The sequence below is a fragment of the Taudactylus pleione genome, unplaced genomic scaffold, assembly GCF_031769625.1.
Source record: "Taudactylus pleione unplaced genomic scaffold, aTauple2 ptg000065l, whole genome shotgun sequence".
NCBI classification, from domain to species: domain Eukaryota; kingdom Metazoa; phylum Chordata; class Amphibia; order Anura; family Myobatrachidae; genus Taudactylus; species Taudactylus pleione.
In genome coordinates this window covers 8,211,767-8,227,974 of record NW_028284467.1, presented here as the reverse complement: position 1 = coordinate 8,227,974, position 16,208 = coordinate 8,211,767, and the positions used below count along the sequence as shown (strand labels likewise).

The following is a 16,208-nucleotide window of genomic DNA, read 5'->3' as shown; positions in this document are numbered from 1 at the left end:
GTACGGTGTTTGTGCACATCATGCACGATAGAGATGCATGTAGCACGGACCAGGGAGATCCGTGCTACATGCATCTGTGTCATTGACACAGAAGCACGGACGGGTCAGTGAGACCCTTCTGTGCTGTTGTGTATTTCAATGACACAGATGCACACACGGACCAAGAGATCCATGCTACTTGCATCTGTGTCATTGACACTGACAGGTTAGTGAGACCCGTCGGTGCTGCTGCAGTATAGTGACCCAGTGCTGGTTGTGCTTAAATACAGGGGACAAAAGACGTAGGGGTCCCCTGTACTTAAGCACAACCAGCACCGGGCTAGTCAGAACCAGCCCTGGTTGCCAAAATACGGGGTACAAACGACGTAGGAGTCCCCCGTACTTTAAGCAACCAGCACTGGGCTCTGATCTGGTTCTGGAAATAGAGGGGGAAAAATTAGTAGGGTCCTCCTGTATTATCCAGAACAAGCACTGGACTTTTTCTAGCGAGGGTCTAATACCACAGCCAGGGTAGCCCTTTAACCGGGCCCCCCAGCCGAAGCATTAACCCTGACCGCTAGACAGCCCGGGGATCCCTGGGGACCCTTTTAAATAAAAGGATCCCCCTCTCCAGGGCACCCAAGGCCTAGGACGGTACTATTGTCCGGTGGCTCGCTTATTTCTGTTTTCTTGTTTTGCCAAGTCCAAGTCTCACTGACTCGTCTGTGCTTCTGTGTCAATGACACAGATGCATGTAGCATGGATCTCATGGGCCGTGCGTCCATCTGTGTCATTGAAATACACAGCAGCACAAACGGGTCTCACTGATCCTGTCCGTGCTTCTGTGTAAATGACACAGATGCATGTAGCATGGATCTCCCTGGTCTGTGCTACATGCATCTGTGTCATATCGCACTCGATCTAATGATTATGCAAACCATTAGATCATGCGTGATAGATTGGGTGAACATCGTGCAGCTTTTGCTGCACATCGTTCACTTCAGCTGCTGGAGAGAGTTCAAGGGCGATTGCATACGAGATCGCATTGTATGCAAATCGCACCGTGTATGGGCACCTTAAGTCCTGTCATGTAAGGTTTGAAGCACTCAGCTGTTTCCAAACATTTAAAAGGCTAACTTCTTTATTAAATTATTGAAAATATTTAGAAAATATATTCACCCCACCTTGATCCCCATGATCTAAACTACCCTGGGATCCCTTCTCTTTGCTGATGGGGTCTATGGGCCTGATTCAGAGCTGAACGCTCTGATCAGAGCGCTCGCTCTGAATCAGGGCCCTCCTCCCTCAACTTGGAGCGGCCTCATGGACGCTCGCATAGCTGTGGGTTACCACCCACAGCTATAGCGAGCGTCCATGATGATGGTCGCGATGGTTAAGACCATCGCGACCATCGGGCTTGCGACGAGACCCTGCGGTAGGGTCTCGGTGACCGCAAGCCCTGGAGTGATTTTGGCTCTATCACTATCACTAGTGATGTCAGTGGGGCCGGACACAGACGGTAGGCGTTCCCATGGGAACGCCTCCGTCTGGCAGCCATGCCCCTGGCACGCCCACCAAAGGGGGCGTGCTGTCACTCACCATCGACAGCACACCCCCTTTGGTGCGAGACCCATAACGACGACTTGGCCGTCGTCATTCGGGTCTCGCGCATGCGCACGACGGAGCTCCCTCCGTCGTGCGCATGCGCAACTCGGCACCATCGACCCGCTTGCGAGTGTCCTGCGCTCGCGAGCGGGTCTGAATCAGCCCCTATATTACTAATTTTGTCATTGTGCTGTGAGGTACCCCAATGTCACAAGGTATCACACATTGGTGCCCCTGCTTTCTGAGCTGCAGAAAAGAAGGGGAATCGTCCCAATGTGACTGGAGCCGGTGCATGGGGGAGAGCTGCTGGGAGAGCACGTACCTCAGACGGGAAGGAAGATAACTATAAAAGGAGAAATTATTAAAAGGAGGTGGCAGTTGTGAGGTTCCTGACAGTGTAAGCGGTTCTGTGCTGCGTAGCTTCTGACTGATCTAGAGATTTATCGATGAGATCGTGAGCGGAGTCCCGGGCTGGTACAACCCCTAGGGATGGGGATCGGAAGCGGAGTTCATGACAGTCCTGCGTTGCTTATTAGGGGTGGGGACCGGGAAAGGATGTAATGCTGGAAAGGGGGTGGGGTGGGGGTTAGGCACTAGAGGGAGGGTTAGAGAATAGAGGAGAAATACTCACCTGAACACCGGAGGATCAGAGGTCTGACCCGTAAATCACAGTCTCATAACCGCAGGGACCCATAAGACGCAGCTGGAGCAGCCTTTGGGAGCAGATAAGTCACTGCTGGGTCACCAGGGACGATATGTCGACATTATAATATGTCAACATTTCATCACTGCCTATATGATGTATGCCAGCATTAAGACATGTCGACAATTTCATGCCGACATTATGACACAGCACTCATTATGACATGACACACACTCCTCCAGCACTGACCCCTCAGACGGAGTCGGCATCTGACTGAGGGACCGCAGCAAAGGAGCTGCTATAGTAACCAACAATGGAAGATAGATGGGAGGAGGTTGGTACATTATCACCTTACCACTCTCACTAGAATAAATAACACAGGAGACTGTTCCTCTGTTGCCCTCTGCAGCTGGCACAACGCACATTAGCTGATAAAAGTATAGACTAACATTTCTGAGAACTGATCCTTGGCTTCCTAATCAGTAACAGGCACACCAATAATAGGATATGTAGCAGAGCTTATACTATTATACAATTATATACAGTTATATGTCAGTCACTACCAGAAATATAGATATAGATATAAATCCTAAATTGCAGACAGGAAAAAGAAACTACAGTTTATCCTGAAGAAGACTGCAACTAATAAGGTGTATTGAAATGATTACCCTAATAACTGGATGTCGCTATGTCCCTCTATGGGCATCTTTAGATAAGTAGTGGACTTATATGGGACTCTAATTAAGACAAAGAGTTGGGGGTAAATAACAATGGAGGTTATGGAAGTTCAGTAAGACACTTTGGAGATAAGCAGAATCTGGAACTTTAACAAACCCAGATCCGCATAAAAAAAGTACAACAACTCCAGTTGCAATAATAGAAATATAGGACTTCATTCAGAGGCGGTCATTAGATGCAAGCAGTCGCACTGAATCAGGGCGGCCGCTTGCATCCTGAACGACCGCCTCCTTGTCGATCGCTAAGTTGTGGGTTACCAACCACAGCTTAACGACCGAACAGGTTGATGGTCTCGATGGTGATCACCATCGCGACCAGCGGGGCTTACGACGAGACCCTAAGGTTGGGTCTCGGCACTAGTAAGCCCAAGGGAGCTTCCTGCTCTGTTTGAGCAAGAAACTCCCCACTGACATCACTGATGTCAGTGCGGTCGCCCACAAAACGGTAGGCGTTTTGCAAACCACCCCCCCGGCCCGCCTACCAAACAGGGCAAGCTGTCGATCAACATCGACAGCCGCCCCTTTGGTAACGAGCTCCGGAGCGACAGAGTTTCTCTGTCGCTCCGGGGCTTGCGTACGCGCAGTGCGGCCGCTGTGCGTGCGCAGGACTAACCATCGAGTCGGTTACAGGTTGAGGTTCCTATACAGAGTAATTATTGATGTTTAGAATAATTTATCGCTATAAGTAGCTAATTATCACTGCTTAGGGCTTATATAATGGTATGCTTGTGTACAGATGGTAAAAATTATATTTAAGTATTACTTAAGTTGCATTAATAGCAGGAAGTTTTATTTATAATCCTTCAACCATATTCGTAGACAAAAGTACCTGAGAAAAGGTGATACTGTGGCATATTAATTTTACTGTGTACATTATGGGCCTGACTCAGGAATGGAACGCTCGGATGCAGACGCACGCACCCGGCCGCTGTGAGAATATGCTAATGAATGCATACGCACGGCAATCGCAGCAGAATAAGCAGACGCCCAATACTACATAATACCACCCACCTCCCTTTACTTGCGTCCTCTATACCTGGCAAGACAGCGGAAACATCGGTAACATCGAGAACTATCGGACCCATACGCATAATAGTGGTTGACCTGACCCTCCCGCAGACATAGCGAGACTTCCTGCGTGCAACTAGACCTCAGGCGGCGTCTGCCACCGCAAGGGCTTAATTATGCACGCCCCTGCAATGCCGTCCAAACGCACAGGCACGCCTGCGTTTGCCCAACCATTCCCCCGTCACCACCCACAAACGGCATTTCCTGTCAATCACTTGTCATTGGGGCTGCGGACTCCCTGCATATGCATATTCCATTACAATGGCCGGTTCGCGCACAGCGATGCATGCGCAGAGCAAAACCATCGACCTATTGCGTACGTCTGCATCCGTGCGATCCTTGCTGAATCAGGCCCTATGTGTCTAGAACATCGTTGTAACTTGGGAAATCTCTTATTTCGAAGAACAAATAAAAGAAAGCAAATTAGAGCTAGTGACGTTTATTTAAAGGAATTATTCCAGGTAATCTCAAGAGAAAATAAATCAATTTTAGCCACATTGGTTGGGTCAATTACTATGTCTGGGGACAGAGACAAGGAAGCAACTGAGCGGCCCAGTACAGAGTAGTTAACAACTCAATGACACTAGATGACACCAGAACTGTGAGTAGTTCAAGCACACAATGGGGGTCATTCAGACCCGGTCGTTAGTGCCGATGCGCTCGGACCGGGTCGATGGCCCCCCACAGAGCATGCGCACAACGGCGCCGGCGCCATCGTGCGCATGCGTGAGACCCGCTACGACCGACAACGCCGGTCGTAGCGGGTCTCGATCCAAAGGGGGCGAGCTGTCGATGTTGATTGACAGCTCGCCCCGTTTGGAAGGCGGGCCGGGGGGGTGGCAGCCCAAACGGAGGCGTTCGCATTGGAACGCCTACCGTTTGGGGGCGGCCCCACTGACATCACTAGTGATGTCAGTGGAGAGCTTCCGGCTCAGACAGAGCCAGAAGCTCTCCGGGGCTTACGACAAGGGAGACCCTAGCCTAGGGTCTCGTCGTAAGCCCCGATGGTCGCGATGGTCTCTGACCATCGCAACCATCACCGGAGCAGTCGTTAGAGCTGTGGGTGTTAACCCACAGCCTAACGACCGCAACAGAGACGGGCGGTCAGGATGCAAGTGGCCGCCCAGTTTCTGAGCGACCGCTTGCATCCTCCGACCGCCTCTGAATGAGGCCCAATATCCTTCATCAAGCCATTCTGAGTATTACAGCTGCTGCAGGACAATGACCTTTGAGGTCTCAGAGGGTTGTGCTTGTGGTCTACATGCACAATGAGTCCTTTTTTTGTAAGGAACAGATTTTTGGACCGCAATAGGAGCTGGACCCAGGGAGGGAGGTAACCTCTCAGATTTTCACTATTAGGGGTAGAATTAGCTCTTAAACTATACATAGATCCTAGCATCATGAAGAGAATCAATTCACTATACCAGTGTACTATTTTAGTGAAACATATCATTGCTGCACTGGTAACATCTGGTATTTGCAGTTACAGTAAGTGTACAGTAGGCCTTTATATGAGATTTTCTGCTACAGAAGAGAATAGAATAAATAACACTTAAACATAGTGTAATGTTACACACCTCACTTATCACTTAATGTACCATTACTTGGCACAATGGCACTTTGTTTTGTTCTTAGTACAGGGCTTGACAATTTTTTCTAAAATCTAGGAGACAACTTAAAAGTTTAGGAGCCAGACCATCGTTTCCAACATAATTATGTGACAATTTTACAGAGCATAACATATGCCACTTCAGTGCCTATCACACCCAGCCACATGCCCATCTCTGGTGCCCAAGTTATAGTATACCATACTGTCGTGCACCCCAATTCATATCATGTCACACATTAGGGTCCCTATTGTAAAGTAAGCCACACAGTAGAGCCCCAATTTATAGCAAGCCACTCAACAGGACCCCCAATTTATAGAAAGCCACACAGTAGGACACCAATTCATATTAAGCCACACAGTAGGACCCTTAGATGGTGAAACTAATCAAAAACAGTATTGTAAAATTATGCAGAGGCCGAATTTGACACTGCGAGCTATAGGTGCTCACCAAAACATTTTGAAGGCTGCGCCAGTCCATACTGCATAATGACAATATCATTTATAGCTGAAACATGAATTCAAATTTACATATGCAAGCAAAATCCAAATTGTAATGGCATAATCCTGAGAAATTTCTATTACTTTGAAGAGGTTTTCGAGTCATGTAACAGCATAATATTTGCAATTTACATAAAAGTATAACTGATAATTTCACTTAATATATAAAAAAAAACAAAGAACAAACATCAATATTCAAATATGAAACAGTTGGGCGGAATTTAAAGTACAACACCAGCCATTAGCACAGGAGGTTAAGTCGAATGTGCAGCCTCAGCAGTGCCTGATAACATGCAAATATTGCCCAGGCTTTTCTATCTGATAAAGGGTGTGTCAGTCTCTCACTGCCTGAGGAACAGGTCAGAGGCCTGTTGAGAGACACTGTGTAAGTGCTGTGCTAAAGACTTCTGTTTTGTGAGAGGGACATTAGGTCCCTCCACTCTCAGAGAGGTAATTATTTTGTTTAGTTAGAAACGGAAAGGCGAGTAATTACTTTTATGATTTGTTTATTTTGTGCTGCTAATAAAACTAGCTGCTCATACTTGTACCAAGGACCTGGACTGGTGTACTACTACTACTTGGCTGCTGCATAAAAAGTGCAGCCATATACCCCAATAGACGGCACCCCTACCTTGCTCTTGCTACTATGGTCAGACTCCAATGTGCACCAAGTTACATGAAGATTCACCTACGTACAGTCAGGTCCCTTGTCACCCGATCATTCACATTAGACTTACTTATTTACATTACGTTGTGAACTTTGAGTCATATGGCTTTTATTACTGCAAGTATATATTTATGGGGTTTATAATATTAAATACGTTGGATTATTTATACCGTAGCACCAGTTAGGCACATCTTAAAGAAAGTGAGTGTTGTTAAAGTTTTAGAGGACAAAATTCAACTTTAAATGGTCCTCTAAGAAGGACCACTTAGATAATCAAACAGTCTACGATATAAACATTGAATGTTATGCAGTCTCATTTTCCAATGTACAGTATAATACATACCTAGTACATGCACAATAGCATAGAAAGGAATGCTTCTCTTACCTATACAGACTATGTCCATGAAGCCGTACATGCCATAGCAGATTTGGAACAGCAAGTCCTGCCGCTGCCACTTAGCCGAGGGGCTGAGAGAGGACCAGATTAACCAGGATATGCTGGCGATGAGGAAGAGGGAGCCCAGTATTATAGCTGCAATCTGAACCTTCTCGATCACAGTCAATGAAATGGCCTGCCACTGCAATGTAAGGTAATATGATGTCAGGAATATGTGACAGTCTGTACTGATCCATTATTCAGCTATTACTACTATTCTATGACAAATAACTAATAATAAACTGCTATGAAGTGATAGCTATTCTAACTTTATATGTCACTGTATTTGTAGACAGACCTGTACATTTACTTCATCAAGTTACATCTAACCAAGATCATTTGCTTCATTTATATATGCCAATATATGTTCAATCTTTGCACATTTAACCATTGTCTATTGATATAGGGCCTGATTCAGCAAGGAACGGAGTTGCTAATACGCACGCAATCGTCTGATTGTTGCATACTGCGTATGCATCACAGTGCGCAAACTAGCCATTGCGATCGGGACTGCGATCACAGTGACTACACAGACCCATCGCAGAGTGATTGACAGGAAGTGCTGTTTGTGGGTGGTAATGGGGGACGACGACTGGGTGAACCGTAGGTGTGCCAGTGCGTTTGAAGTTGAACGCTGTTGCATGGGCATGCATAAATTAACCATTGCGATGCCATATGCAGTCTGAGGCCTGATAGCGTGCGATGAAGTTAGCAATTTCTGAGTAAGGTCAGAGCTTGTGCAAGTGTGTGTGAGGCTGCGATGGTACTCGATTGTACCGATGGTTTTGCAGTCTTGCTAAATATCACGGATGTGTGTAAGATAAAAGTGGGCATCCTTTTGTAGTGCAGCAGCAGCATAGCGATCGCAATGGATTACCATACTATTGCAGTTGAACTGCGTACGTAATCGCTATTGCATTCGCTGTTGCGTTCCGTAGTGAATTAGGCCCATAATATTCAGTGTTTAGAAGGGGAAGTTGTAGGCAATCCAGTAATCAGAAAGAATATGTCATTGGTATACAAATTATAATATATTATTTTTTTTTAAATGCTAAAAGAAAACAACAGTAAAATTGCCGCTATGAGAATGCCAGCTTTGTAGTGGTCTTATGCCACTCTAATGAAGTCTATATACAATTCTATTTTGATAATTAATTAGGTCATTTCAGAACTAATTTGCGGGGTGTTTGGGTACAAATGCTGGCTGATGGGACCCACATATATTTAGGATGATTGAGATGTGGATCAGGACTGGTGGAAAATGCTATTTCATTTGATGTGTGTTCATTGTCCAACTGCAGTGGATGTCATGTCCGGTCAAGTGCTGCACATGTGTGTGGCTCTGTCTGAGTTTCTCTGACCTTATGGTTTCATGGGATCACAATATAATGCAATAAAAAAAAAACAAGATAACAACCAGGTGCCTAGAAGCAGCAAATAAATACACTGATTTATTCCTTGAAAAGGAACCAGGATGATCTCAGAGTAAATGTTCCGAGATTGTGAGCCAGCTGAGGCATTTTCTGTGTGTACATTCTGTAGTCAGAATGCCCGCCATGTAATCAGCTGCTGACTCACCGTCTATGAATGTCTATTCCATTAAAAAGCTGAAGGCTTCGAGAGTCCATTGTGGAAAACATCAAGGTTACATTATAAAGCAACTAAAACATAATTCCCAACTACACCTTGCTAGCAGGGCAAAGTGTATAAAGCAGATGGTTATGTTTCACATCTTGCTCCCCCTTCCCCCAATCCTCCTGTGCAAAGCTTTTAGTGAGAAATCAGTTTAGACATTTTCCAGTCTTTGCTTTTCTGCATCTTGTGCATATTGTAGATGCGTCCCGTTACACCTAGAGAGGTAGACAGGGATAGGCAAGCACGCCCTGGGCACAGTAAGGTCATATTCACGTAACGACAACAATAGGAGATGTGGACACATATGCAGTTACGCCTGTCACGAAGGGTATCTGTTGTAGGCGAGGGAGGGTAGGTACAACCATACTCAATGGTGAATCGGCTGCACTAGCTCACTTCTTCTGATTGGCTGGGCGTCTTGACTCCACAAGTTGATAGTAAATTCATTAGCATGTAGGTAATATTATAGGAAGTCCCGGCTTCTACATGCAGCACTTATGTGTCATTTCCATTTGGTCCACTTCCGGAAAGAAGGTTGCTGCTGGATTTTTAAGTGAAAAATAACAAATTTGTATTTCAGTTCATTCTATTTATTTACAGTTTATGTTCATATGAAAGTTTTGCATTTATTAATAACACTAGTGATCAAATGCAACCAGGTTGGTTTTGCCTTATAAATTCTCTAAATCGGCCAAAATGGGCTGCTGGCTGCAACTTGCAGGCTATTACATTTGGGCATAAGACATTATCCTCTCTTGTGTATTTGACATTTCATTACCTTATGATTTTGTGTTCAAATAGGGTAATGAGACTTTAGCTTTACCACTAACTCGGTCATGCTGCCTCCATCTCTCTGATTTCTGTACGCTACCATTGAGGTGTATATACACACTTGTAATGCTACAACTTTTGAGCAGGGTGTAACTCAAAGTGTCAACATATTTTATCATTAAATGTTAACAGTGATAAAACATTATAATACTATAGGAGGCATTGAGGTAAAAACCGAAAGGGAAGCAATAACAGGTATTTATCTTATGCAACTATAAAGTCATATAGGCATTTAAGTGAAGTATTTGGGTGTCCCAAATGGACTTACCATCCAGCTGGCTTCTGTGTATAGGGGAGGCAGGTGGTGTGGGAAAGGGCCGTGCCCACTCCAACGTTATCTCAATGTACTTAAAAAACCCTTTGGGAATATACTGTTACATAGAGGTGTCAGTATCACTTCTGTCTGTGTGAACAGAACAGGCAGAACGGCTTTGAGATCTATGCTGTACTATTCCCAGATTGTTCCAAAGAGCATGTTTGCAAGTGCCAATAGATAGGCAGGAAGCTTAAAAATTGAATTGTTTCCCTCACAAAGTTCTGAAATCGCAACTAAGCAGCAACATTTTGGTTGTCCCTGTGCCGAAGCTCTAATCCTATTGAGCAATAGCCTACTGATTCCATAGTTTTCTATTCTTCAGCAGTTCCCGATGCATTCTTAGAAGGGAAGTTGCTTTTTCCACAGTAGCAGTGAAGGCAAACAGGAGAGACGTACTAGATAGGCTCCGAGTGAGTTATTTTGGTGTAAAGGGCAGGAGTGGATCAAATCATGCAGAGAAATATTCTCTATCATAGACAGAGACAGCACAGGGTGTATTGGACACACACTGGGCTGATGTTGATAGAATATTAAAGTCAATCCAATGGTTGTGGCTGGTTGGTGCTGGTTTCAGAATATACCATAAAAACTCAATTGTGCTTAGATCTGGTGACTAAGCAGGTAATGATATGTGGATAATAACAGTGTCATGTATATCAAACCATCACAAAACCGTCAGAACCTTCGCTTTTGGCAAAAAGACACTCACGGCTGTACAGATCTTTTGGTTGGTGCAACACGTGTACGTCTTTCAAGCATGGTTAAGGAGTTCCATTTTTTTACATACGGTAGAACAAACGTTACCAAATTATGCAGCTACAGTAAACAAGTAAATAACAGTTTGCCAATCACACCCTTCTATCAAAAAATCTGTGCATATGGAAGCTATGCATAAACATAGTAGACTTAAAATGAATAGATAGAACAATCCCACTATAAACAGAAATCTTGTTTTGAATTATAAGCACTCTCTTACCTGGAGTGGGTTCTTAGTACTGATAGCTAGAACATGATATTTGAAATAGCACAGCTCACAGCTCCAGGATCCCCGCTCACTAATCCATCGTATTAGGCAAGGCTGATGTGTACAGCGCACAGATCCATCACAGCGACATGGGCTCAGCAGTTCCCCCTACAGGATATAAGGAGAAACAACATTTCAGAACTTCACAACACACTGGTGGCTAACTTTCTCTAGGTATGTAAGAAGCTGGTTACACAGTCATGAGTATAGGTGATAAGATTACCTTGTCGCTGGTGACAGAATTCACTAACTCGGCCAGGCTAGCACCAAAAATCTCTGTATTTGAAATGTACAAATGTGTCCACATACATTTAGCCTCGTTGTGCGTTAAACAGCCCTTCTAGTCACTGCATGCCGTGGCGTAAACCTGTGGGGCAGAGCGTCTTTTCATGGGACTTTTTACCTTTTGTCGCATGCAGATACAGCCGCAGTCGCACGCAGAATATAGACATTCCGAGTATCATTTTAATCAGCAGAAGCTGCCTGTGTGTCCTATTCTCTTTGTGAATAAGATGCATTTTAAGGGAAAGAGGAGCACAAAATAATACACACGGTTACCAAGTCACACGGCGCTCACGCGTTATATGTAACGTGACTTGTAGCGCAGAGAGGATAGATGTGTGTGAACACATCTGTAAGTACACAGGTAGGTTAGACAGATGTTTTGCCTTTTTGTATCTCAAACTGGCTTTTGGGTTCTCACTGCACACTGCCTTCTGTTACTTTTCTCACATTATTCATTCTTTAAAGTACATTACATTAGTAACAGAAGCGCACACCCCATTCCTTATATTTATTACAAACAGTACAAAGGAGCAGACAGTGGTTACAGCAGACATACAGTTGGCACCTATGCAGAGTTAAACGCAATTGTTCCCACATTGTGTATATGGAACAAAATGCATATATTAGCCTATATGCACAGCTGTAGACATCTCTGTGACTGGGTCACCCCTACAATATCTGTACAATTGGTTTCATAGTCATTATGTGCCTGAAAACGGGAATATTTTTGTTTATGATCAACTCTGCATAGCGCGCAGTCCTGTTATCACATGCTCACTGGATTTAGCCTATGTGAGACATCGAACAGTAACACAGCAATAAATAGAGATACGATCGCAATGAGTAAGACTCTGTATCGCCCTTAGTTGCTTGCGCTTAGTTCTAACCTATATGCTATATGAAAAGACACAAGACTCACCCTGCAAATGGACTTGTGTTCAACTCTGCTTTAGCCCCATAATGTCCTCCCACCTCGTGTCCTGCTGGGGGTTCAGATCGCAGATATAAAAACATACAATTATCCAAGTAGCAAATATTACTGGGACTATTAGGTGAGCAGACAGCAAGACACCACAGACGGGCTGAGAAGGAGGGCCAACATTAATCTGTGCTGATCTAAGCTCTGTGCTTCGGATCCTCCATTATAAAATTATTAGTTACTTCCATAGCGCAGCAAATTCCATTGCGCTTTACAATTGGCAACAAAACACTAATAAAACAATGATATGCAAACAGACAAAGGGGTATGAGGGCCCTGCTCTCAGGCTTACATCCCCACAGCACAGTAAAGGAACACCTACTACCTGGGGCGAGGGTCCATTATGGAAACATTTTCTTAAAATAGGAATTTATTTCAACCTATGTTTTGTTAGTTCAACCATAGCTTGTCATAGCATGTACTTGTCAAACACCTAGGGAATATGTCACTTAAAGATATCAACTTGGTAACTTCCATTCCTCGCCACCCATTTCTTACATCTCTAAGTTGAGACTATTTCAGTAGCATCAAATACATCCCCCAGCCCTCAGGTTACCAGTCTTGTATTTTTAATATCTTATATTCCATTAAACCAATGCAGGTAATAATGATACAGAATGTCTCAAGGAAAAAGAAAAAAATCGGACGATATTATTATTTCGCATGGAACCTGCGGTTAGCCTACGTCAATACAACGTGCTCTGAAAAACAACCTAGAGGTACAAACATTCAAAGGCAGAAAAATTATAAAACACTGTCACTTTCTTGATGGCAAATAATGAAAGTGCACAATCACCTCACGTAGGCTTCTCACCTGTATTTTCCTTCAGCAATGACAGCCAGCTAACAAGCTCCTAACGAGGTTCTGCAGTAATTGATTTGCTACAGCTCCAAGACAAGCACAGATCATACACAACTATAGGCCCCCATACATCAGAGATGGATTGCAGCAATCGTGCAATTTGCAATCGATTGTGTATAAAAATCTTTCCGTTTTTCAATCGATTGCAGATTGCAGAATTGCCACAATCGATTGAAAAAGGGAAAGATTTTTATACACATTCGATTGTAAATTGCACGATTGCTGCAATCAATTGCTGATGTATGGAGGCCTTAAGTTGAAGGCACAAACTGATCCTGTAGGCTTATGTTTTGATTCTAATAATGCAGTGATATCTGCTTATTGTGTTATCCTCACATTACTTGCCTGGCATGAGGTTTTTTGCTTGTTACAAAATAGAAGGCAAACAATTTGGAGAAAGTTTATATAAATGCATAAAAAGTCATGTGCCAGCTGTATGTGGATTAGATAGGTCTCAGCACACCAACTGTTTGTAGGTAGTATAATTAATCTTAAATGAAGAGGAAAGTCCAGGGGCAGAGCATTTTCTACCTGATGGAAGGGGTCTTGTTTTGGGGTCTGACCTTAGCAGACTAGAAGTGTGGCTAAGTGGCAGGTAGAAAAATCAGCAGGTTTGTTTTACCAAAAGTACAAACATCACACGGAAGTCCAACCTCCCGCCACATTATAGCCAATCCTTTCCTTTCACAGAGCTTTCTCATTTTTTTCCTAGAATACTACCTGGGTTAAGGGGTCCATACATTCTGCCGACAGATTGCCCGATCCCCAGACCGGATTGGAAATGGTGACCGGCGCCATCGATGATCGCCGATCCGTCTGGGGATCGGTGAAAATCCACATGTTAAAAGTTTCCGATCAGTGAAATTCAATATGTTGATTTCACCAATGCGCCCACCCCGATGTCTGGGGATCGGCTAATTTATGGCTTAAATTAGTCATGAAAGTGATAATATATGTGCGCTTCAAGCTTTTTTTAAAAAAAAATGTGCATTCTCTACCTGTTGACTTCATTGCTAATAAAGTTGTTCCACTAAATAAATCTAGTTTTTACATTGCTCGTCAAATTTAAGTGAACCAAAGAAGGATGAAGTCCTACCATTGGTAACCACCACTCCTCACAAATGTCGCCATCATGCACCACAAACAACTGCACCTCTGTGAATATCTAGAAGAAGATTTAGCACAAAGATGAGCAGTTACTATATTATTTCTGGTTATGCAAAGTGTCACTACTGTAGGGGGTTTTCTCTGAACAACAAAGCTAACCAATATATATACACCGATTGGTAGAAAACAAACTGAAAAATAGTTTTGTGTGAAATACCCTAATCTACTTACATGACACAATCAGCACTCCTAGCAGGCAAAGGGGCTGATTCTGAGTTGTGTGCTGCTGCGACCGTTTTAGGGTCTGTTGCCGTATTCACGTCTGTGACGTCTCTGGTGTATGCCTGTGCGTTTGGATGCGCAAGGGCTGGGCCGCAACCATCATAAGCACCATTAGGACTTGCACCAGCCCCATGCTACAGATGTGTCCTCATACACTACTGCCCAAGTCACGCCAAACAGTTCTTCTCGGCACAGTTCCCATGCGACTTGGCTTGCGCCAAGTTTTGCTGTTTAGCTTGAATATGCGTCTTAGTCGCAATGTGATACGACAAGCTCAGTTAACAAGACTGCACTGATTAATTAGATATGCGACACTTGTACATATGTGCAAATGAGTCTGAATCTGTATAGGAAATGCTACTATGCAGCGGCGTGGCTTCATCTGCGACTTTGTACATATCTAAAACTAATTCCTGTGCGGTTAAAGTCACAGCCCAGCGTCTCCAGTACACTGTGAGCGGTGTTTCATTGCGCCTGCAGTGCAATTGTAAAGAAAGAGTCGCTAAGCTACACTGCTTGGCGCGGCTCTATGGTGCCAGGCGTATTGAAGCTAAGTGTATGAGGACACATCTATAAGTGCAGAATCCCCATTAGAATATGGCCTCCAATGTAAGTGATTAAGCATCTGACGCTATTCCTGCGACATGCCCACGACACTCCCATAATACACCCCTCAGAAGGAATATCTTTGTGCGTCTATTTAGCCACCTCCCAGTCACTGCCGAGCCATGCCCAATATATTAGTCAGTGTGGCTCAATCAGCCCTGTGACTCCGTGTGCAGACACCGTATGTCGTATGCGCTGTGCGACTTTTTACGGATTAGAACCACAGGCAGTCACAACAAAAAATTGCCAACTTACGTGCACATCGGTATTACCTCCAATTCAGAATCAGCCCCAAAGTGTTTAAAAAGTGTTGTCTTTATATACTGGCACAGTATACATCTACCATTTCACACATTCTGTAATATGGGACATATAAGAGTTCACAGGGCCAGGATAACAAGGCTCCAAATGCACAATCATAAGGGCTGATTATTACATGTGCACATGTAGCAGTGCTTGTGTTGCTATAATTAGAGCATTATGTAATTTGCACATGTAGGCACTTATGCCTGTAGAGGCCGATCTTAGGCTAGGGATGCAGTAATATTGTAGACAGTTAACTATGCAGACACCGCCCAGGCATTATACATTTACACATGCTACTAAAGTTATAATGGCTGCACAGTTATAATGCGTTACAGCATTACAGCTGTTTCAGGATACCGGTGCTGGCTTTCTCTTGTCTACATAGTCACTGTCAACATAGTGACTGTAGATTAGGGATGTGCAGGCTCGGATAGGTTCGAGTTTGCACGCCGAGTTCGGATTTTTCCCTCCAAAAAAACGGAACTCAGAAAGAGGCTAAACGTCATCTTGCATGGACAAAAGTCCAGGAATGATGATGTTTGTCCATGCAAGATGACGTTTAGCCTCTTTCTGAGTTCCGTTTTTTGGAGGGAAAAATCCGAACTCGGCGTGCAAACTCGAACCTATCTGAGCCTGCACATCCCTACTGTAGATATAACATATGTATCCCTTAGCAGCAGTGGCGGCAGCTCCTACCCTTCTTGAAGAGGGCGTCTGCCTGCTGTGCTGCAGT

At 44.2% G+C, this 16,208-nt stretch overlaps 1 protein-coding gene across 2 annotated transcripts in view; it reads right to left on the bottom strand.

Moving 5' to 3' along the window:
* Positions 1 to 16,208, bottom strand: part of MARCHF9 (membrane associated ring-CH-type finger 9) — a 178,096-nt gene that overhangs the window by 15,713 nt on the left and 146,175 nt on the right. For both annotated transcript variants that reach the window (XM_088466210.1, XM_088466217.1), the window contains exons 3-4: positions 11,001 to 11,156; positions 7,192 to 7,384 (exon numbers count right to left, since the gene is read on the bottom strand). In XM_088466210.1, the coding sequence (XP_088322336.1) occupies positions 7,192 to 7,384; positions 11,001 to 11,156 (349 nt within the window). The remainder of the gene's footprint in view (positions 1 to 7,191; positions 7,385 to 11,000; positions 11,157 to 16,208) is intronic.